Source organism: Salvelinus sp. IW2-2015, linkage group LG36 (genome assembly GCF_002910315.2).
Source record: "Salvelinus sp. IW2-2015 linkage group LG36, ASM291031v2, whole genome shotgun sequence".
In the NCBI taxonomy this organism is placed as follows: domain Eukaryota; kingdom Metazoa; phylum Chordata; class Actinopteri; order Salmoniformes; family Salmonidae; genus Salvelinus; species Salvelinus sp. IW2-2015.
In genome coordinates, this window is record NC_036875.1 from 23,222,381 (window position 1) to 23,247,952 (window position 25,572).

Genomic DNA, 25,572 nt, shown 5'->3' on the forward strand with positions numbered 1-25,572 from the left:
GTACGTGGGACGGTAGCGTCCCACCTCTTCAACAGTGAAACTGCAGGGCGCCAAATTCAAAACAACAGAAATCTCATAATTAAAATTCCTCAAACATACATGTATTTTACACCATTTTAAAGATACACTTGTTGTAAATCCAGCCACAGTGTCCGATTTCAAAAAGGCTTAACGACGAAAGCAAACCAAACGATTATGTTAGGTGAGTGCCTATTCACAGAATAACACCGCCATTTTTCCAGCCAAAGAGAGGATTCACAAAAAGCAGAAATATAGATAAAATGTATCACTAACCTTTGATGATCTTCATCAGATGACACTCATAGGACTTCATGTTACACAATACATGTATGTTTTGTTCGGGTAAAGTTCATATTTATATCCAAAAATCTGAGTTTACATTGGCGCGTTACGTTCAGAAGTTCCAAAACATCCGGTGACTTTGCAGAGAGCCACATCAATTTACAGAAATACTCATAATAAACATTGCTAAAAGATACAACTGTTATGCATGGAATTTTAGATGCACTTCTCCTTAATATGTGCATGTGAGTAACTCAAATCAGAGAGTTAGATAAGATGCTAGCATAATCCTTTACTCAAGTGTTACATGGTACAGGTCACGACATCCTAATCAGACACTCATAATGCACCTGTTTATCTATCCTAGATAAGTGCCCCGCTAGCGCCATCTCTGGGTTGGCATTATGCCCATTATCTCAACATTTTTCTTTTCATATAAATTAGCTTGAGCACTTCATACCATTTTTAAAACCACAGTGAAAATACATATTTACACTGTCAATACCTTTTTCCATTTGTCCTTCTAAAAAAAAAAACATTATAATAATAATAAAATAATTAAGGGACCGCAGGGACGGTCTTATGTTACCCCTTGTCCTAGTGTGGTGCACTGGTAGCATATTGGGCACCTCTGGGATATTGGACACCTCTGGGAGCCTCAGGGCCTCTCCTTCCTTTTCCACATCCTCCTAAAATTGTGGAGGCACAGTCGGCAGAGATAACTGCCCTGGTGGGGGGTCTTCCCTGTCTCCTCATTATGTGTCCTGCCCACACCATCCAGAGGATATTCAGTCTTCCCATGTGGCCCTCCTGTGCCCTATGTTCTCCTGAACTGGGCGTATGTCGGCCCTTTACTTCCACTTCATATGACCTTGCGCTGATGTGCCCTATGCATGTGCCAATACTCTATGTGGCATCCCTGGCGTGAGGTTACAGGAGCACTCTGACAGCTTGGTCTTGTTTTATTACCGGTACATTTTTTGCATGCTGGTCATAGTAATGTTTAGACTTGTCCTGACGTGCACACTTGTGTGCCTAAACATCCCTAATGACCTTTGGTGCGAGGAGCTTTGGAGTTGTTGACAACAGAGAGCGAGTGCATCTAGACATTAAGCGCTGTACTGGACTGCTGCCGAAGCCCTCTGTGGGAGTATTTCTCCATGTCAAAATGGCTTGCCACACATCTGTGCCTTGCTGCATAGCCTTTGTGAGGAGTCTTTGCTATTTTCACTGCTGACTCCACCTTCCCATTACTCTGACTGTGGTAGGGTGAGGAGGTCACATGATGGAACTCCCAGGCTTTTGCAAAAAAAAGCAAAGTCTTGACTCGTGAACTGGAACCCATTATCCGTAACTACACCACTGTCAGGTAAGCCATATCTGCTAAACTGATGCTTAGAACAGTAGATGATCAAATCAAAGTTTATTCGTCACGTGCGCCGAATACAACAGGTGTAGACCTTACAGTGAAATGCTTACTTACAGGCTCTAACCAATAGTGCAAAAAAGGTATTAGGTGAACAACAGGTAAGTAAAGAAATAAAAACAGCAGTGAAAAATAACAGTAGTGAGGCTATAAAAGTAGCGAGGCTACATACAGACACCGGTTAGTCAGCCCAATTGAGGTAGTATGTACATGAATGTATAGTTAAAGTGACTATGCATATATGATAAACAGAGAGTAGCAGCAGCGTAAAAAGAGGGGTTGGTTGGGGGGGGAACACAATGCAAATAGTCCGGGTAACCATTTGATTACCTGTTCAGGGGTCTTAAGGCTTGGGGGTAAAAACTGTTGAGAAGCCTTTTTGTCCGAGACTTGGCACTCCGGTACCGCTTGCCATGCGGTAGTAGAGAGAACAGTCTATGACTGGGGTGGCTGGAGTCTTTGACAATTTATAAGCGGCTGTTGTGTCAATCACTTTCTCCACCTCCCAGAAATCTGAATAGTAGTCCACTATAATCAGAAAAGGAATGTTCTTGACTGTGAACAGATCCATTCCCACTTTAGACTAAGGACGTGCTGGTATATCATGTGGCTGCAGCGTTTCCTTTTGCTGCTTAGGTAGATTAGCATTACATATGCTGCACACAGCCACAAAATGTTTCATTTCTTGGGTCATGTTGAGCCAGAATACTGAGTCTCTGGCTTTCCCAAGACTGGCTTCAACCCCGGAGTGCTCTGCATGGATACAAGAGAGAATCCTCGGGCGTAGAGTTTCTAGCACTACCACCCTGTCGCCTTTGTAGACAACCTCTTCCTGCATTGTGAGTTTGTCTCTGTATGTCCAGTAGTCCTTCACCGGGATGGGCGTACTCTTTCTTGTGTCCTACCAGCCTCTTAGGATAAGAGACTGAAGTGTTCGAGAAGTCTTGTCCTCTGCTGAATGAGCTTTGATAGCATCCTGTGTCTGCGGGGAGATGTGTTGATCAGTAACATGGTTCACATCTTCAAACTCAGCCGGTAGAGCATATACAGTTTCATTTGTCCAATTTTGCAGGTGACTAGTTGTTGGTAGTGCTACCCTGGAGAAGAAATCTGCAATGTGAAGCTCTATTCCTTGTATACTACCTGTAGTTGATAAGACTGACGCTTTAGGATCATCCTTCGTAGTCGCTTTGGGGCAGACAGAAGAGGTTTTTGAAGATAACCTTAAGCGGCTTGTGATCAATGTGCACGGTGATAAAGTCCCTACCATTAAGGTATTGATCTAAACGGTCACAGTCGAACACTATGGCTAGGCACTCCTTTTCAATTTAGGCATATCCATATCCTCAATGTCCTTGACAATTCTTTGACAAGTCTTTGACAATTTTTAGGGCCTTCCTCTGACACCGCCTGGTATAGAGGAAGCTTGGTCCCGGTTATGTACTGGGCCGTACACACTACCCTCTGTAGTTCCTTGCAGGCAGAGGCCGAGCACTTGCCATACCAGGCGGTGATGCAACCTGTCAGGATGCTCTCGATGGTGCAACTGTAAAACTTTTTGAGGATCTGAGGACCCATGACAAATCTTTTCAGTCTCCTGAGGGGGAATAGGTTTTGTCGTAACCTCTTCATGACTGTCTTGGTGTGCTTGGACCATGTTAATTTGTTGGTTATGTGGATGTGAAGGAACTTGACGCTCTCAACCTGCTCCATTACAGCCCCGTCGATGAGAATGGGGGCTGCTCGTTCTTCCTTTTCCTGTTGTCCACAATCATCTCCTTTGTCTTGATCACGTTGAGGGAGAGGTTGTTGTCCTTGCACCACACGGTCAGGTCTCTGTGCCTGGCCAGTCGTGCCTGGCCATGCAGTCATGAGTGAACAGGGAGTACAGGACGGGACTGAGCATGCACCCCTGAGGGGCCCCCGTGTTGAGAATCAGTGTGGCGGATGTGTTGTTACCTCCCCTTACCACCTGGGGGCAGCCCGTCAGGACGTCCAGGATCCAATTGCAGAGGGAGGTGTTTAGTCCCAGGGTCCTTATCTTAGTGATGAGCTTTGAGGGCACTTTGGTGTTGAACGCTGAGCTGTAGTTAATGAATAGCGTTCTCACATAAGTGTTAATTTTGTCCAGGTGTGAAAGGGCAGTGTGGAGTGCAATAGAGATTGCATCATCTGTTGATCTGTTGGTGCGTTATGCAGATTGGAGTGGGTCTAGGGTTTCTGGGATAATGGTGTTGATGTGAGCTGTGACCAGCCTTTCAAAGCATTTCATGGCTACAGACGTGAGTGCAACGGGTCGGTTTCGATTTATTCCTGTATTGACGCTTTGCCTGTTTGATGGTTTGTCGGAGGGCATAGTGGGATTTCTTATAAGCTTCTGGGTTAGAGTCTCGCTCCTTTGAATTCGGCAGCTCTACCCTTTAGCTCAGTGCGAATGTTGCCTGTAATCCATGGCTTCTGGTTGGGGTATGTATGTATGGTCACTGTTGGGACAACATCCTCGATGCACTTATTTATAAAGCCAGTGACAGATGTGGTCCTGGAACATATTCCAGTCTGTGCTAGCAAAACAGTCCTGTAGTTTAGCATCTGCTTCATCTGACCATTTTTTTATAGACCGAGTTACTGGTGCTTCCTACTTTAATTTTAGCTTGTAAGCAGGAATCAGGAGGATACATTTATGGTCAGATTTGCCAAATGGAGGGTGAGGGAGAGCTTTGTATGCATCTCTGTGTGTGGAGTAAAGGTGGTCTAGAATTATTTTCCCTCTGGTTGCACATTTAACATGATGATAGAAATGAGGTAAGACCGATTTAAGTTTCCCGGCCACTAGGAGCGCCGCCTCTGGATGAGCGTTTTCCTGTTTGCTTATGGCGGTATACAGCTCATGCGGTTTTAGTGCTAGCATCGGTCTGTGGTGGTATGTAGACGGCTACAAACAATACAGATGAAAACTCTCAAAGTAGATAGTATGGTCTACATCTTGTCATGAGATACTCTACCTCAGGCGAGCAAAACCTTGAGACTTCCTTAGATATCGTGAACCAGCTGTTGTTTACATATATGCATAGGCCCCGCCCCATGTTTTACCAGAGGCTGCTGTTCTATCCTGCTGATAGAGTGTATAACCCGCCAACTGTATGTTCTTGATGTCGTCGTTCAGCCACAACTAGGTGAAATAGTTTTTTATGTCCCAATGGTAGGATATACGTGCTTTCAGTTCGTCCCATTTATTTTCCAGCGATTGAACGTTAGCTAGCAGGACGGAAGGCAAAGGCAGATTAGCCACTCGTCGCCTGATCCTCACAAGGCACCCTGATCTTTTTCCGTGAAATCTGTTTCCTTCTCTAGCGAATGATGGGGATCTGAGCCTGGTCGGGTGTCTGTAGTATATCCCTCCCGTCCGACTCATTGAAGAAAAACTCCTCGTCCAATTTGAGGTGAGTAATCGCAGTTCTGATGTCCAGAAGCTCTTTTCGGTCCTACGAGACGGTAGCAGCAACATTATGTGCAAAACACGTTACGAACAATGCGAAAAAAATAAATAAAAATAGCATGGTTGGTTAAGAGCCAATTAGATGGTAGCCATCCCCTCCGGCGCCATCATGGTTCTTCTTAGCTAGCAGTCATCATCATGAACCAAGTCGACAATCTGCTGGAAAATCCTTTTTAATCCTTGTCATATGAAGACAAATAATGAAGAGAAATTATAGATAAAACGTATCGGTGCTCATCGGCCATTGTACTTAAACATTACACAACAAGTTGGAAATTACAAATTCAACAATGAGTGGTTTGGAAGGAATCAGTGACGGTGCCTAACTGCAATTATAGCAAAGCAATCACTAGCCTGCTATTCAATGGAGTGACTGTGTGGTCCCAAATCTGGGATTAAGGGTCTCTTTTCCAAGTTTAAAATGCTAAACATTCAACATTTGCAATGCTGTCGATGAAGCATGATTTGTGCCGCACGCAAAACAACTGTTAACTCAGAACTGCGAAAACTTGACTTCAGTGAGTTCAAGACAACTGGGAAGTTGGGAATAAACAAGCTCAAATCCAACTCGGAATTTTAAATCCGGCCTCTTTCTAGAGCTACGACCTCAAGATCAATGATGTCATCATGATTCGACCTTGTTCCCAGTTCTTTTGAAAACAACATAAATCCAGAGAACTTTGACAACAAAATCTGCCTACGAAGGACCAACTCGCCCCCTTCCTGGTCAAGTGAGCACAGCACAACATGGTGATTCCGAAAACGTCTGGTATTTTTCTGCATAAATTATGTAATATGCCAGGGAGATATGTATACTGTAGCTAAGAAAGTAATACTAAGTGTATGTTGTGTAGTAAGATTTTAGAAGCCCATGTGCCTCACTCTAATAATTTGGCCTATTGGTGGTGCACATGTAGCCTATAACCTGTTTTAGATAAATGTAATCATTGAATAATTTAAGAGCTATCATTGTCTGCTTATATGCCCCCTTTATTTATCCTACGGTTCTGACTTGGTGTACAGGGAAAACACTGTAAGAACGGCCCATGTTCTATATTCTGTCGCTGTACATTTCAAAAGGGATAAACAAATAGTTATATTGACTACGTCCGTCCTAGCTCGCTCATTAATGTCTTAATCGAAATTACGTATTGCCTCTTATACGCTTGTCGTCCCCTTATGCCATAGTTTGTACAGCTCAATTGTCATTAGAAACGACATTTGTTTAAGCAAGTCAGCCATATCAGCTATGTTTTTTTAAAGGTAGCAAATGAGGCTGAATTAACTGTTTCGCTGCCAGACAAGGCTCCGCTGATAGCCAGGTGTAGCAGTGGTAAGGTGTTGGGACTGCTGTTGGGACAGCTTTATGTAGGCCCTAACAGTTTGTGGGCACCGTTTGTCACCATTATAGTGCAATTAATGTATTTTTTAGCATTGTGTCACATAGTGGCTTTGCTGGCATGGATCCCACTTCTTTTTTTTTTTGCCCCACCAAGATTTACATTCTAAAATCATGACTATAAATGTGATTGTTTCAAGTTGATAATAGCACAGAGGCCCTAGGTCTGAACAGCTATTGCTGAGGCAGCGATGACACAGCAATGACAACTAAGAAAAAGTCATGAGATGTGAAATTTGAGAAATTACACAACACCCCACTCTCGTTCTGGCACACACACACACACACAAACACACACACAACCTAATCGTTGTATGTATAGTAGTACAGTCCAGTTCACACACAGGTCTGACTTAGCAGGACTTCCTTCCTCTATTCCATTTAGGTTTTTAGGGTGCAACATGAGAGTTTTCTGAGTATTTTAGCATATATTGACTCTTACAAAGTAACATGTATATTGAACCTGAGACCTGGAATGAGTTTGCTCTATACATGTCAGTCACTTTTTCTATATTCATCAATCTTTTGTACTGATGTATCAAAGTAACCTGATAACCAGTAGTTAGCAGTCGGCAGGGCTTATTGCTTAGTATTTGTAAAGCTGTTTCAAACGTAAATGACTGAGTCACTATCTTTGCCAACAGAGGGCAGTAAATACTCACTAACACTTGATACACGTTTAACCATGTACATTCAGAATTCTCTGGTAAGTAATGTACTGTGGCAATAGGCTGCAAAGCATCAGATGTCAGCAAAATGTTTGTGTGTGAGTGTGTTTGTATAGTGTGTGTGTGTGGGGGTGAGAGAGAGAGAGAGTAGTTTGAAGAGAAACACTGACGCAACACTTCTTGCCCACGTGTGACCTTTTATTGCCTTGGTTCACTGTCCAAAAGATCATACAGCCACACAACTAGGAGCAAAGAGGACTAGAAGTTAGTAAAAAGTTATCTTTTCTTTCCAAAGATTAGTCAAATGTTCTTACAAACGATTAAGCAAGGGGAACTGTTTGAAACACAAAACACATATGTACCAGTTATATGAATTTACCACACATGAGAACCAGAACACATTTTGTTTTTGGAATATATTTCAGTGTTGAAATGTGCTAAACTATTCTGCATTTGTGAAAAGCCTGTTGTCTCATTCACAAGGTTGTCAAAGCATTGGCTTATGGGAAGCAAATGAGTGGCTAGGGGTCACAAAGGGGTCAAAGCTGCCTTTCTGTCAGAGTTTGTCTAGAGCCGTTTGATCATACCCCCAAAACCAACACTGGAAGTGTGTGTGCGTGTGCATGCACATGTGTATGCATGTGTGAGTGCGTGCTTGTGCGTGTGGCTTTTCTGCACCATTTGATTTGTGCCACTGGATAAACCCACTGCTGCATTGACCAATGCTTTGCTTTAAGGCACAGCACTGACTGAGAAGCAAGTACAGTTATTTGCAGACAAACTTTACATTTCCCTAACATATTTAAGGGGGGGTTTGCATGTACAAAGGATTATTTGAAAGCTAAGGGAAAAACGTTGAATTTAAGACATGACATTCACATAGTTCCCAGAGCAATGGAAGTGCTTTAACCTTTACAAAGACATCTGAGAATTTACATTTACAGAGAAAGCACATACAATTATACATTGGAAAGCAAAAGAAAGCAAAAAAAATATACATTGGAAAGCAATCTAAATAAAGCAGAGAGAGCAAGAGAGAAAAATATAGAAATATTTCATACACATAAGTCATACTTTAAGGCTTCCCTTTCATGGGGAATTGTTTTTTTGTTTTAATTTAAAAAGTACTTGTAAGAGAGAATTCTGCTCTCTAACAACTTTTTAAACATGTAAAAATAAAAACATCTCTGGGACAGAGATAAGAAAGGTCAAAGTTCTGCAAAGCAAGTCTTTGGTAATTATGGAAATAATGATTCAATTTTGATAAGCACTTAATTTTCCCTACCAAATCAGTGACTTGAGCAGCATTATGATGTTTCTTTACTGTTTTCTAGTAATTTAGCTAGACATAATATCATAACTTAAACTGTCTCAACATTATGTTTGCTATTAGACCTCAGATAGGATGATAGTTTATGTACAATGAGATTCACCATTTATTGTTTGTCTTTCAAAATTTAGTAAACAAGTATTTCATATTTGTACAGGGGCAAAGAACATCAAGGGCAGATAAAATCAAGTAAAACTATTTTTCCCCCACAACAATGTCAAGGAAGCTTGTTTTTCATATGTGAGAGTGGTTTCTTTTATTGTCTGTGGCTCCACAATACTTTGTGCTGATCGTGCGTGATCTTTATCGCTCTGAAGCCTGTTTGTACAGCGCGAAAAGAGAGGATTTGGCCTGAGGTTGTTACTATGCTCCAGTCTGTGATCGGGCAAAACCAGCACTCCTCTCTTTCACAAAAAGACATTATAACAGTTCACACTTCTGCATTATATAGGCAACGAAATATATAAGCAATCCAAAAGATGAGCTGTAGAATCACATTGAAAAGAGACATTCAACATGTGGTATTTTTGGGGTTTGTTTTTCTCCACTACCCAGCTTTTTGGCTGTACAACGCTGTATATAAACATGAAAGGGAGAGATATGTTCTTGTACATAGATGCAAATCTCCCTTCATTTGAAAGAAATGTAAATCTAAGCATAATTGAGTTGATATGAGGGTTATATTGGCCTTGCACAGAGTTCCCTGTTCTCTAGGAAATGTGTGCCAAAATTATGCTATTATTGATCCAAAAAATGACTATCAACTTAGTGTTGAAGAGTCGGTCATAAGTTTGTAAATTTTGTTACATGATTTTTCTGTGCAAGGACTTGGTGTATAAGAGCCCGTCCACCTGCAAGATGTTTGCAACTACATAATTGCAGTCTGTCACTGACTGTATGGGAAGGAAAGTGCTTGCCTGCCTACAGTAATGTTACTGCCTTGCAGATAGGAATATATGCTCAATCTCTTCCCCTACCCATTCAACCCCACCAGAATATGTAAACATTACTGAACTTTCATTGGTTATTGTTAAAGTAAACATCTTTCCCCTTTCTGCATGTTTGCCCTTTCTACGTTTTCTACATAAGAACACGCTTAATGAAAAAAAATCTATCCCTCTTGTTAACCGCTACTTTTTATAATATTCACTTATCTCACAAACAGGCTCAGATCTTTCTTTGCCTTGTTGAATGATGTTGCCCACGTCATAAGGGTAATATGCAACTTGTGATTGAATCTATCCCTGTTGGATTTACATGTGTTTCCCTTGGTTAAGCCCTGCTGTTTTAAGTGTGTGTTGTCTAGAGTTAGGTGTATGTTCTCCTGTGTTCGGTGTAAGTGTGTGCGTGTGTTTTCTCTCACAGGTTCATACGGTGAGGTCGTCTGACCTGGCCCTGCTGCTGGCTTTGCTCAATCTGCTCAGTGGTCTGGTGTCTTCTATCGTATCAGTCACCTCCATCTCTGCCTCGGTTGGAGGTCCCCCTTCCCCGTCCACCACCACCTCCTCCTCCACCACCACAACTTCCTTCACCGCATCCTCCTGCTCCACATCCTCTTCCACCACATCCTCCACCACAACCTCCTTCTCCCTCTCTTCTTCATCCTCCTCCCTCTGCTCTTCTTCTTTCTCTTCCTCCCTTTCCACCACACCATCCACCACAACCTCCTCCACCACCTCCCTCTCTTCTTCATCCTCCTCCCTCTGCTCTTCTTCTTTCTCTTCCTCCCTTTCCACCACACCATCCACCACATCCTTCTCCACCACCACCTCCATCACTCCATCCACCACCTCCTCCTCCACCACTCCATCCACCACATCCTGCTCCACCACCTCCTCTTCTTTGTCCTCCTCCTCCACCACCTGCTCCTGCTCCTCCTCCTCTTGGTGTAGTGGTAGTGTGTCCTCCCCTATCTCGGTGGTCTGGGCGTAGGAGGGCAGGATCTCATTGTACACCTTAGAAATATCCTCCGTGTGCCTCAGTTCTTCCGCCTTCTCCTCCATGCACTGGAAGGGCGGGGCCAGGGGGGTTAACCTCCCTGCCTCCATGCACGTCTCTGCCAGAGGATAGAGGTGGGTCACGGACGGGGCTTTCTCCTCCTCCAGCAGCCTGTAGCCTTTGGCCCTCTGGATGGAGGGCACGGCCAGGGGAGGCAGGCTCTTGAGGATCCCAACTGGGGGGGGCAGGGGGCTCAGGCCTTCACCCTGGGCTTGCCCCGGGGTTGGCTTCCAGAAGACGAAGCGGATCTTCTTCAAGCCCAGATGGCTGATCTCCACAAAGTTGAGGAAGAGCGAGACGCAAGCCACGACCAACATGAAAATTATGAAGACTGTCTTCTCTGTTGGCCGGGACACGAAGCAGTCTACGGTGTTGGGGCAGGGCCAGCGGCTGCACTTGTACAGCGGCAGGATGCGGAAGCCGTACAGAAAGTACTGGCCCACTACAAAACCCACTTCGAACAGCGTCTTGAAGATGATGTGGCAGATGTAGGTCCTCAGCAGGGTGCCCTCCAGCCTGAACTTCTTGCTGCCCTTTGTGCTGGTCTCCTTGGTGGTGCGCACACTGCCCTGGTCAGGCGCTAGTGGCAGCCGCTCCTCACTCAGCTCCTGTTGGCGACTCAGCTCGGCCTCCTCGCGCTCCTTGCGTTTCTCCTCCATGTGGACGTGGTGCACGGCATGGCCCACGTAGACCAGAGATGGCGTGGACACAAAGATGATCTGCAGAACCCACAGGCGGATGTGGGAGATGGGGAACGCCTCGTCGTAACACACATTCTCACAACCGGGCTGCTGCGTGTTGCAGACGTAGTCTGACTGCTCGTCGCCCCACACAAACTCTGCCGCCGTACCCAGGATGAGGATGCGGAAGATGAAGAGGACCGTGAGCCACACCCGGCCGATCACCGTTGAGTGCTCATTCACTTCCTCTAAAATATTACCCAGAAAGCTCCAGTCACCCATGATCGGTCCGTAGCGCTGTAGATAGAATGAAGTGGTGGACGCAGGGGGATAGGGAGGGTGGAGAAAATAGAGAGAGAGACAGAGAGAGGTTTTAAAAACAGACACGTGGAAAGCAGCGGAACTTCCAAAATTCCTGTCCCTCACCACACGGTTATCGCAATGTCTTTGTTCAGCTAAAAAGCTGTTGCATGACAAAATCTGAATAATGGCGAAAGAACAGCGATCTGTCGAGTTAAAGTCCCTCTGCACAGCCTATCACTAAAGCACTGTTCCACTAGTCACCAAATCAACCCTTCATGAAAACTAGCAATAACACATCCATAACCCACATATTTACATCTGTAAGGTATGATATTTGGTTTAATGTTAACAAATAGTTAACTTGCCACAGATGCGGCTCCGGCGAAGTCGTAGTGTCCTGTCCTGTTCTCTTGGCACTCGGCGGGGAAAAGTAGACTTCTGCCCTCTCCCACCTAAAGCCCTGTCCTTGTTGCCCCACTGAGCAGATGTGAATGAATCGGCTCTGATGGTTGGTTTTTAGTTTGCTGCAATATTTAAGCTTGGAGCCAGACGGCCTTTATTCGCCGGGCGATGCGTGGTGACGGAGGAGACAATAGGATCAACAGACCCAGAGTGGGATGTATGGGAGCAGGCCTGAGGCTCCCAAAGCAACATGGTGCCCTGGCTCTGTGGTGTCCGAGTACATCCCCTCTGCAGCTCTCCTCAATACAGCCCTTCACACACACACGCACGCACACACGCATGCGCGCACACACACACAGAGAGAACCACAGCAGCTGACTGGCGACTGTCCTACTATCAGCCTGCAGAGACCGAGCCAGGCTTTAACACTATGAGAAGTGGGGGGATGGGGGTGAATTTCCTCGTGGACCTGCACTTGGTTTTTGGTTTTCATTTCATCCATGGTCATATTGTCATTGCTATTAATTGTGAATGGTAGCTTAATTTTATAGTCTTCTACGGAGAGAAAGTATTTTCTGTAGGTGTACTTTTTGTAAATAACTTAAATTGCAACCATTCATATTCTCATACAATTCACAGTATATGATATGTGACATGCATTCGGGTTGATTAGGCTATAAATGGTAAGTAGGCTAGATGGTAAGCAAGACAACAATACTGTAATGAGAATTCAGTTTTCATCTACATTACTTTGGTGACTAGTTTATGATTAAGAACTGAGTAAGGATCATGTCATGTGTATGTTCGATACATACCATAGTCAGTTAGTGTCACAGGTTTGAATGATCTGTCTAGAATGTGAAGAATTTCAGCTATTGAGTGAAAGGATATGTAGCAAGGACTCTATTTTAGAAACCATCTTTCCAGGTACAGGTAAGGCAAAAATGTCAACGCTTTATGGCTCGCTTTTATCTTTCCATCTACATTAAGACTCATCTACAACATCATTACATTATATTCTAATAAACAAATATGAGCACTTTAACAGATTTGCAGCAGATTTGTCAAATTAAATCAAATTTTTTCATGAATTACTTAAAATGATGTAGAAATTCTCAAGGATTTTATACATTTGAAAACACTCCACAACATTCTCTACATTGTATTTACCTCAACCCAGTGCCTGGCACAGGAAGATAAATGCAATTGAAATACAATACATACACAATTGCATTGAGCTTCATACTGTCAAACTCAAATACCCATCATTCATACATAACAAGGCAACCTTTCTCACACTCTCTATGCCAGTGTTTCTCTGACCCTGTTGTTAACATGGCCATAATTCAGGAGCCTAGCATTAGAGCAGGAGACAATAACAGGATGGCAGTAAGAGGCCAGAGCTTCATCATTCTGGAGGTGACACAGCATGTCGCAGTGGCATGTTTATCACCTGTCATACACGCATACACATGCGAACACACACATTCTCATACTTACAGTCTGGAATACACTACAATGCATGACTTGTTTGTGGCTAATATAGATATTACGGCCAGAAACATGAGCATTTTCAGTTGAGTGCCATTTTTATGATCATAAATGTAAAACGGTCAAAAAAGATGAGTGACTACAATACTACTGTATACTATATAACACCTGCATATTTGAACTTTGAACAGTCCTACTTCTCACCAAGCCAATACTTGAGATGGCAGATACATACAAGCCACAATCAGACGTGGGAAAGGTTTATTTGAATAAATGAATTGTTTGTGTGTTATCTAAACTGTTGAAATATTGGGCTCCAGAGGAAACCATTGGTGCAGTGATTCAACGGAAGGGGATAGAGTTATGTTGCAGTCAATGGCCAATGTTTTATGCAACCTATACAGAACTTTTATTTAGATTTACACATTTAATCTCCCCTCCACGATCTCATTCTCATGACCCAGAGTTGGTTCATGTACTCAATAGGAGATTTATGCACATACTATTCATTTAGAGCATTCTATTGAAAATGACCAGAAACTGTATCACAAACTACTGTAAATTGAGATGTACTGACTACCACACACCTATAAGGACAGTTAGAATTGATACATTTAAGACATCATTAGATACAAAACAATAGTTCTTTGGGATTTAAATGGATTATCACCAGTGGAGGCAAGCCACGGCACCTTTCTACACCACTACATTCTCATGTCTCATTTGAACCCTCCCCTGGGATTTCCACCAACCAGTAAGTGATCACGCTCTCATTGGGTTTTGGACTGGACCCAACAATCTGGGTCTTCAGTCTCTGGGGTGTCATTGAGTTGGGTATTTGGTCTCAAAATCTATACCAAGAGCAAACTGCTGGGAACAGCAGTACAGCAGTTAACCCGAGTGTTTTTGACCTAGGAATTTATTATATGTTTATTACTGCAAGACTAATGCCGGACAAAACCAAGAGATAATGAATCCTGGTCTTCCTTTATCACACAGAACAAGTCCTATTACTTATAAGTGGTATTACTAATGGCTCAGTTGCTGATGAGACTTCCGGAGCTTCAGGTGTCAAGTTAGTGGATGTGTTTTAGGAAATAGTTTTCTGTGCTTCCAGAATTAAGAGGCATGTTGTGATGTGCCTGCCACTCATCCTCAAATGTGAATTTCATAGATAGAACGCACAGGTATGGTGGTGGCAAGTTAACATTTTCCAAGCCGGTGGACCCATGGTGAAGGATGTATCCTCTGAGAAGACTGGGGCACTGGGGGACTCCCTTTAAAGCGCTGTGTGTTGGTATGGTGGACGCTGGCATGCTAAGCCCTGCCGTGGGCCCGTGAATGGCGCTGGGATTTCACACAAAGACATGATGTCATGATGGAGGGTGCGGACTTTATTGAGCATGTGCGGTGAGGCGTGAGGCCAGATTAGATTCCTGTGGCAGGGCACTAACCGGCCACTAATCAGAACGCTAACCGCTAACAAACGTATCGTACGGCGATCTGCCTACGGCGCGATGGCGCCACTCGCTTCCTGCTCCCAACATAGCCATTGGAAAAGAGGGAGACGATAGGAGAGAAAGAGACGGACAGAGAGACTAAAAGTGATGGTAAAAACGAATATACAGTAAGGACAGTACAGTAAGCAGGGTAAATACATAATGGCTGCCATCATGTTATGAGGAGTTTATGTAGAATAGACTAACAATGCCCCCTCCCTTTTAACCCACAAACACACCGACACGCCACACAGACAAAAAAAGACCACTCAGGTTTCTATGGTTACTACAGTAGCTTCCATCATTGGTCATTTACCTTGCTGCAACAATACCATTACATAAACCTACATCTCTCCCAATGACTCCACATACATTTCCCCAAAGTTAAGAATCTTACATAACCATTTATATGTATTGAGAACTAGTAAGACGAATGAGAAAAATAAAATACATGCCATACTGATTTTATGCTTAAAGCTGCAGCCTTACAAGACTGACTGAAGATTTCCTTTATTCTCAATGTGATTTACAAAACTCTGATTTTAGCCTGACCACTGACCACCCTGACCACTGACCACTGACCACCCTGACCACTGACCACCCTGACCACCATTTACTCACATGGTTAGAAATTAAAGTTTATATTGTGTTTGCCTTGAGGATGGCATAAATGTGTATAACATGTCCCAGAACATCACAATAGTGCTGAAAATCCCAAGTCAGAGAGATTTAACACCCTTCAATAACAAACCCATGAGTCGCAGCCCTTCTACTCCTCTCTTCATGCGGCAGAAGTCTCACAGAAGAGATACAGGATGAGTGTCATGAGAGAGGGATGAAGGAGAGAAAAGAAAGCGAGTGACAAAAATGAGTAGAGAAAAAAAGACTGAAACCCCAGGGCTAGATCCTGTGAGTTTGTTGTGGTCCTAAGATACTCACACACTTGAATACTTGATTAGAATCCATAGTGGAACACTGTGCATGTAACCACCCACACATTTCATACAGTACATGTCAGGTGATGTATAGGTTATTTGTAAGGGAAGCTCTGCATAAAGCATCCTATTTACCATACAGATATACTATATAGGCTATATATATGGAATTGCTCAATCTGAACACACACATACAGTGGCAACTTTAGCATGTAAATCTTGGTGGTTCAAACTAAAAGTAAAATGTGATGCATGTCAGCAAAGCCACTACACAACACACCACATCACTAAACAATACTTTAATTGCACTATAACGGTGACAAACGGTGCCCACAAACTGTTAGGGTCTACATAAAGCTGTCCCAACAGCAGAGTCCCAACTGCAGTCCCAACACCTTACCACTGCTACACATGGCTATCAGTGGAGCCTTGTCTGGCAGCGAAACAGTTCATTCAGCGTCATTTACTGCCTTTAAAAAAACAGAGCTGATATGGCTGACTTGCCTAAACAAATGTGGTTTCTACTGACAGCTGAGATGTACAAACTACGGCATAACGGGACGACGAGCTGATAAGAGGCAATCCGTAATTTCGATTAAGACATTAATGATCAAGCTAGGACGGATGTAGTCAATATAACTATTTGTTCAGCACTTTTGAAACAGTGACATAATATAGAACTTTGGCCGTTCTTACAGTATTATCCCTGTACACCAAGTCAGTACCATAGGATAAATAAAGGGGGCATATAAGCAGACAATGAAAGCAGACAACATTTCTCTAAAACAGGCTATAGGCTACATGTGCACCACCAAGTCAGAACAGTAGGCTAAATTATGAGGGGGAAAAGGGACCAAATTTTAAGGGTGAGGCACATGGGCTACTAATAGCTTACTACACATTTCTTTCTTAAATAGAGTATACATATCTCCCTGGCATGTTACATCATTTATGCAGCAGCATACAATACATTTTTGGACTCACCTTGTTCTGCTGTGCTCACTTGAACAGGAAGGTGGCCAGGCGGTCCTTCGTGGGCACATTTTGTCATCAAACTCTGTCATCAAAGTCTGTCATTCTCTGGATTTATGGTGCTTTCAAGACTACTGGGAACTCTGAAAAAAAACAAGGTCAAATCATGACATCAGTGATCTTCAGGTCGGAGCTCTTGAAAGAGCCCCGAGTTCCCGACTTGGAATTGTCAGTTGGATGACTGTTCAAAACGTATTTTCCCAGTTGGAGCTAGTTTTTTCAGAGTTCCCAGCTGTCTTGAACTCACTAAAGTCGGAGATTTCCCAGTTCCGAGATTCCAGTTGTTTTGAACACAGTAGAAGTCACTCTGGATTGACAGCATGGCCAGTGTTGAATGTTTATCCTTTTAAGCTTGGAAAAGAGACCCTTAAACCCAGACTTGAACCACACACTCACTCCACTGAATATCAGTCTAGTGATTAATTTGCAATGCTTGCTAAACATTGCAAAGCAATCACTAGACTGATATTTAGTGGAGTTCATGTGTGGTCCAAGCCACTGATTCCTTCCAAACCACTCATTGTTGAATTTGCGATTTCCAACGTGTTGTGTAATGTCCAAATGGCCGATGAGCACTGGAGCATTTTATCTATAATTTCTCTCCATAATTTCTCTTCATATGATAAGGATTGAAAAGGATTTTCCAGTAGATTGTTGACTTGATTCATGATGATGACTGCTAGCCTGCTAGCTAAGATTTTGAAAGTATGATGTTGACATGATCAGTCCAATTAAAGCTACGGTAGGTATAACGTGATTTGACTTCATTTTATCTGTGGGCCAATGACCTTGAGCGTTCTTGGATGGGCACTTCTAATGTAACTTTATGGCAGCACCCAATGGGCTTCAATTTTCGAGCTCTCCCTGAAGATTTTGGGATGATGTAGTGTCCGCATGAGTGACCGAACACTGAGCCAGTCAAGGCGCAACTAGAGAACATTACCAACTCCTACCCAATATGTTCCGCTGGCTGCCCCACCACCACAGAAAGCACTGAGCTACGATGAAACACCTGCATCTTGGAGCTGCATTACTCAAGAAAGCAAAAAAGAGACCATGTTTGTATGCAGCTTTATTAACTCAATTATTATTCAATGTTTTATATTGTTTGCAAACTGATATGTGACATGTATTAATGCCAAAATAACATGCAAAAAAGGCATTAACAACAACAATATATATATACACATTATTATTTTATTTTTTTAAATGCTAAACGGGTAAATGACGGGTCGCCACTGCACACACATCACAATATCAAACATACCTGAGTGGTTATCACACGCACAGTCTCACATGCATAGAGAGGTTATTCACTGAGAGTGTTAAAGAGATGCTATCGGAGATGTCTGTTTAGGAGGGCCTGCGGGCAATGCTTGCACTACCATGACCACTAAAATGTTGGACTTACTGTACACTGGAATGCACTATCAAAGGGCTATGTCACAATTTGTAAAATACTAGATATATCACCTTTATATAATGGAACATCTGATTTTAAGTTATGAAGCATTTATGTAGGCTTTGTAAAGGCTTAATAAAGGTTTCATTAAGCCATATAAGCCAATTTAGCAGTAAAATCAGGCCTAGGCCAAAAACTTTTATGGTCATGGCAGCTCCAACCTCTCGCACCTCCAATGTGTGAACAAAACACCTCTCTCTATCCTTGAGAAATGTAGTGTTTCCTCTGAGAACCCAACATTCATTACTTTCCAATGATTGTTCTTAAGATTGAACAGAACATACAAAGGCATTTCCGACCCTTTCCTCTCATAGTCACCAAAGCAAATAAAGCCAAATGTTTGAGAGAGAGAGAATGTGCATCAACGTCGGCCAAGTCAAACTGGTGATAAGACTTTTTTATTCTCAGTGTTTAAACTGGAGCATGCATTTGGACCAGCTTCTGTGCCAGTGGAGTGGTAAAGGCACACACATGCATACTAGTATGCACACACACCTTGGGTTATGAAAGACATTGTGCTATTCGGCTGGTCACGGGCCATACCATTGTGTTTAGGAGGGCAGATCTGTTGTTGCCCAGCTGGACTTGGGTTATACCATTGTATTTGGGAGGTCAGGTTTGTTGGGTTTGGACGAGCACTCTGTCTCTACCTCTTCTGGAGTAGACCTGGTTGATAACCTCACTGGACCTGTTTCCATAAACCAGATCGGGCATAGCCAAGGTCATTTCACACACACAGACACACAGACACACAGACACACAGACACACAGACACACACACACACACACACACACACCCAACACACAAACCAAGCTTCCTTCATGTTAAGTGTGATATTAGAGCTATGCATAAGTTAATCTGACTACCTTATTCTTAATGTTTAGCCAGTGATAAATATTTGCTTCGACCATTGTTACATGGTTCGTTAGAGAGGTAAATACTGTTAGATTGCTCATTAGATTGTAAAAAAGTTATCAAGATTGTTAGAGATTGTTCGATGGTGGAGGGTTGTATTGTTTGGGTTCACTACCTGGGTTTTTGCTCCAGGCTTCCTTTCCTATGTTCTGCCACATTGCTAACACAATGCTAACATACGCCGGCTACTGTGTGTTTGTGAAGGGACAGAGTTCCTGTATCCAACACTCAGCGTGTCGAGAAGGCCTCTATTGTCTTCAGCTTGTGTTTACTGTGTTGCCTGCACTCCAGACAAGTGTTTTTAGGAGATCTAGTGGTTCTAATGGTCTATATGGGACATGGGGCATACTGCTGGGCAAAGGCCTACTCTACACCAGGGCCTGCTTCCTGCCATGTACAGATGTGTTTGTATTTAGTGCAGGTAACTATGTAGAGGAGAACTTGCCTGAGCATGGGACACAAACAGGCAAGGCAGGGGAAACACTGGACTTTGTGACCATGCATCATCTAGTCTACATTCCCACACACCCAGTGAGGGATCTGTCCTGGTCCTGGAGCTAGGAGGGATGAGTGAGTCTCAGGTATCCTGAATCCTGTAGTCAGAGCTCACTGCAGGTTCACAAGCCTAAACCCTGCTCTGGAGTAAGCCTGGAGACCAGGGAGCTTTTAAATGATTATTAAATGATGCAATAAAATTATTCCTTACTGAAAACCAGGAAACACACTCATAGAGTACATGGGCCCAAGCAGTGGTAGAAAAGTACTAAATTGTCATACTTGAGTAAAAGTAAAGATACCTTAATAGAAAATGACTCAAGTAAAAGTGAAAGTCATCCAGTAAAATACTAGTTGAGTAAAAGTTGGTGTAATTACTCAAATATACTCAAAAGTAAAAGTATAAATCATTTCAAATTCATTATATTAAGAAAACCTGACGGCACATGTATTTATTTATTTATTTTATTTAAAGATTGCCAGGAGCACACTCTAACACTCAGACATAATTTAAAAACAAAGCACTTGTATTTAGTGAGTCCCCCAGATCAAAGGCAGTAGGGATGACCAAGGATGTTATCTTGATAAGTGCATGAATTTGACAATTTTCCTGTCAAAAGTAACGAGTACTTTTGGGTGTCAGTTAAAATGTATGGAGGAAAAAGTACATTATTTTCTTTATGAATGTAGTGAAGTAAAATTAAAAGTTGTCAATAATATAAATAGTAAAGTACAGATATCCCAAAAAATTACTTAAGTAGTACTTTAAAGTATGTTTACTTAAGTACTTTACCCCACTGCGCCTAAGGAGAGAGAGAGAGAGAGAGAGAGAGAGAGAGAGAGAGATGGATTGTTCTATTCTGACAGGATGTGGAAGGGAAGCTTCCTCTCTGTACCACGGGAAACCTTGGGATGTAGAGGATGATCGACACACACACAATGGAGGAGAGGAAGAGGGAGGGTAGGATGGGGTGGAGGAGGTGAGCAGGTTCAGTGTGATAAGATGACAAGAAGGAGGGAAAGAGCATAGAGGGTATGGAAAATAAGAAGCAGATCCATAGTTTGAGGAGTTGGGGTGCAGGGAGAAATGCATAACCATAGGGTTGAAATGATGTCTACAAACACGTTTAGCATATCCAGACCTCCAGGCATACAAGCCACTGATGTAGGCCTTTTGAACATACATTTTAAAAAGTATAATGCATCAATTTAATATACACCATCAAAATAAAACCATTATTTATTTTAATCATGTATTTAAGAAACATTATGATATGAAGAAAATGTATTTCATTAGAATAGAATGCGAGTTGACACAATTAAATTTTATATGATTTTATAGTAAGAAGAACATAATTGAACAGCTTAATAAAATAGAAAGGATATTTTTCCCATTATGCAACGACTGCGCATATGAAGTGGCTATGTTGAGCGTAAAAGTGATAATTTGAAAAAGGGTCCTTTAACTTTTACTGCCTCAGAAACCCGGATCCGGGAGCACCCCCCACCCCCCACACACTAATTAGCATACCTAGCATAGCTTCAAAAGTAGATAGTAGCATCTAAATATCATTAAATCACAAGTCCAAGACACCAGATGAAAGATACAGATCTTGTGAATAAAGCCACCATTTCAGATTTTTAAAATGTGTTACAGGGAAGACAAAATATGTAAATCTATTAGCTAAACACGTTAGCAAAATACACCACTATTCTAACTCCATCAGTTTCTTACTCCTTCAGGTGCTATCACCAATTCGGCTCAACTAAGATATTGATATCCACTAACCAAGAAAAAACCTCTTCAGATGACAGTCTGATAACATATTCATGGTATAGGATAGTTTTTGTTAGAAAAAAGTGCATATTTCAGGTAGAAATCACAGTTTACAATTGCACCCACCATCACAAATCGACTAGAATTACTAGATAGAGCAACGTGTATGACCAATTTACTCATCATAAAACATTTCATAAAAATAGACAAAGCATAGCAATGGAAAGACCCAGTTCTTGTGATTTCAGACCATATTTCAGATTTTCTAAGCGTTTTTCAGCGAAAACACAATAAATCGATAAGTTAGCATACCACATGAACAAACGTTCCCAGAGCATCGATTCCAGCCAAAGAGCGCTATAACGTAATCACCGCCAAAATATATTAATTTTTTCACTAACCTTCTCAGAATTCTTCCGATGACACTCCTGTAACATCATTTTACAATATACATATACAGTTTGTTCGAAAAGGTGCATATTTAGCCATACAAAACCGTGGTTACACAATAAAAATACTAGGAAATCAAGCCTCAATATGTCTGACGTCATCTATCAGAGTGATCTAGTTTAATTGAAAGCTAATCATATACTTGACTAAAAAATACAGGGTTTACAGGAATCGAAAGACAAATTAGTTCTTAATGCAACCGCGGATTTACATTTTTAAAATTATCCTTACTTTTCAATACAGGGTTGGCCAAGTGAAGCTATACCAAACAAAATGGCGAATKATGCGTTTAAAATATTTCGACAGAAACACGGTTTATCATATTAAATATTGCTTACTTTGAGCTGTTCTTCCATCATATTCTTGGGCAATGTATCCTTTCTATGTTATAAACGTCTTTTGGTCGATAGATGTCCTCTGTCCTTCGAAATGTCCAGCACCAACGACCGACTCCCTAAAACGTGTGTCCAAACTTTCAGAACGCACAACAAAGAAATTCCTCAAAATCGCACTAAACGGATATAAATTGATATAAAACGGTTCAAATTCACTACATTATGATGTTTTTAACAACTATAACGACTGAAAACATGACCGGAGAAATATTGGTGGTTAGAAAACGATTTGGAACGAGACAGGTCCGATGGCCTTCACGCTTGAGGCGCACATTGAGAAAGAGGGGTCTCTGTACATTTTTGTCATTTATAATGGCTGTGAACGTCCCATCGATTTCATTGAAAACGTGATGACGTACAGACACCCAGAGGAAGACGTAGGCAGTGTCGGTTCCTTCATAGCATTCACTGTGGCCTTATAAACAGACCCCAGATCAGAGGTAAAAATTTCTGAAATCTGAACCCTGTCATGAAAAGTGCTGTARAAATTGTTCTGTACCACTCAGAGACAAAATTCCAACTTCTATAGAAACTAGAAGGTGTTTTCTATCCAATAATAACAATAATATGCATATTGTACGATCAAGAATTTAGCACGAGGCAGTTTAATTTGGAGACACAAATATGCTAATGCGGAACAGCACCCCCTATAGTTGCAATAATAACTCCTTTGAGTTATTTGACAACGTTAGTTGTGAATGACACAAACCTTAGAATGTCTTAAAAATCAAAACATAATAGGGGCTGCATGGTGCGACTGACTATAGGCTATTAATGATTTGACGAAGAAAAAAAGCTTGGCACAGCTGTTCTCGCATCAAGTGATCATAATTTCCACCCATCAGACAATTCTCAATTTAATCTCGTTTTTACTAATATGTAAAATTAGTTTCGATTTAGAATGGCCCATTATCAAATTGGCAGGAACAGTGGCAGGGAAAAATACATGTCACCTGTATGCATTCGAATAGCGAATGGAGGCCGTGCGCTTTCCCACGGGTCCGTTTTGTAGGCTACTGTGGTTTTATAGCGGAGCATGTGCTTAATATGAGCAGCTGAGAAACAAATCTAACACTTATTTCACTCCACGCATCAAGCACTGTTTGGGGAGCATACTCTCGCTGACCCAACAGGTGATATTCCGCCCAAACTCTTGTCCCACGGGCACTCCAACCTTGTTCCTGCAGCTACCCGGTGCTTAATTTGGGAAACCAAGTGAGATCTGTTCGGGAACATCGATAGTAATATGTTTTCGCAACGAAACATATTTCACTAAACTGTTGACAGCCCGTCAGCGCGCTCGAGAAAGGAATAAACAAGAGAAACGCATGGTGGTGAAATATTCGATATACAATTGAAGTCGGAAGTTGACATACACCTTAGCCAAATACATTTAAACTCAGTTTTTCATAATTCCTTACATTTAATCCTAGTAAAATTCCGTGCTAAATCAGTTAGGATCACCACTTTATTTTAAGAATGTGAAATGTCAGAGTAATAGTAAAGAGAATTATTTATTTCAGTTTTTATTTATTTCATCACATTCCCAATGGGTCAGAAGTTTACATACACTCAATTAGTATTTGGTAGCATTGCCTTTAAATTGTTTAACTTGGGTCAAACGTTTCGTGTAGCCTTCCACAAGCTTCCCACAATAAGTTGGGTGAATTTTGGCCCATTCCTCCTGACAGAGCTGGTGTAACTCAGTCAGGTTTGTAGGCCTCCTTGTTCGCACACGCTTTTTCAGTTCTGCTCACAGATTTTCTATAGGACTGAGGTCAGGGCTTTGTGATGGCCACTCCAATACCTTGACTTTGTTGTCCTTAGGCCATTTTGCCACAACTTTGGAAGTATGCTTGGGGTCATTGTCCATTTGGAAGACCCATTTACGACCAAGCTTTAACTTCCTGACTGATGTCTTGAGATGTTGCTTCAATATATCCACATCATTTTCCTCCTCATGATGCCATCTGTTTTGTGAAGTGCACCAGTCCCTCCTGCAGCAAAGCACCCCCACAACATGATTCTGCCACCCCCGTGCTTCACGGTTGGGATGGTGTTCTTTGACTTGCAAGCCTTCTCCTTCCTCCAAACATAACAATGGTCATTATGGCCAAACAGTTCTATTTTTGTTTCATCAGACCTGAAGAAATTTCTCCAAAAAGTACGATCTTTGTCCCCATGTGCAGTTGCAAACCGTAGTCTGGCTTTTTTATGGCGATTTTGGAGCAGTGGCTTCTTCTTTGCTGAGTGGCCTTTCAGGTTATGTTGATATAGGACTCGTTTTACTGTGGATATAGATACTTTTGTACCTGTTTCCTCCAGCATCTTCACAAGGTCCTTTGCTGTTGTTCTGGGATTGATTTGCACTTTTCGCACCAAAGTATGTTCATCTCTAGGAGACAGAACGCGTCTCCTTCCTGAGCGGTATGATGGCTGCGTGGTCCCATGGTGTGCATACTATTGTTTGTACAGATGAACGTGGTACCTTCAGGCGTTTGTAAATTGCTCCCAAGGATGAACCAGACTTGTGGAGGTCTATCATTTTTTTTCTGAGGTCTTGGCTGATTTCTTTTGATTTTCCCATGAAGTCAAGCAAAGAGGCACTGAGTTTGAAGGTAGGCCTTGAAATACATCCACAGGTACACCTCCAATTGACTCAAATGATGTCAATTAGCCTATCGGAAGCTTCTAAAGCATAATATAATTTTCTGGAATTTTCCAAGCTGTTTAAAGGCACAGCCACCTTAGAGTATGTACACTTCTCACCCACTGGAATTGTGATACAGTGAATTATAAGTGAAATAATCTGTCTGTAAACAATTGTTGGAAATATTACTTGTGTCATGCACAAAGTAGATGTCCTAACYGACTTGCCAAAACTATAGTTTGTTTAACAAGACATTTGTGAAGTGGTTGAAAAACAAGTTTTAATGACTCCAACCTAAGTGAATGTAAACTTCCGACTTCAACTGTAGCTAAAGGGAATGTGTCACCCAATTAAAATATGCCATGCATATTAAGCATGGCAGAAAAACATAAAACAAAACTGATTTAAGATGTATTGTAGGCACAATCATCATTTTTATTCAAAAAACATTTCCGGGTTTGTGCT

General features: G+C 42.0%; 2 protein-coding genes across 2 annotated transcripts in view; one reads left to right on the top strand and one right to left on the bottom strand.

Annotated features, from left to right (window-relative positions):
- LOC111959806 (potassium voltage-gated channel subfamily E member 2) overlaps positions 1-25,572 on the top strand; it is a 367,483-nt gene that overhangs the window by 50,754 nt on the left and 291,157 nt on the right. The window lies entirely within an intron of this gene.
- Positions 7,470-12,383, bottom strand: LOC111959947 (gap junction alpha-8 protein-like). Its single transcript, XM_070437605.1, has 2 exons — positions 11,969-12,383; positions 7,470-11,597 (listed from the first exon to the last, which is right to left on the bottom strand). The coding sequence occupies exon 2, from the start codon at positions 11,580-11,582 to the stop codon at positions 9,990-9,992; it is 1,593 nt and encodes a 530-aa protein (XP_070293706.1). The 5' UTR covers positions 11,583-11,597; positions 11,969-12,383; the 3' UTR covers positions 7,470-9,989.

What these genes read in the sequence shown, in the direction of transcription:
- LOC111959947 (XM_070437605.1), bottom strand. Translation starts at nt 11,582, where the DNA reads ATGGGTGACTGGAGCTTTCTGGGTAATATTTTAGAGGAAGTGAATGAG.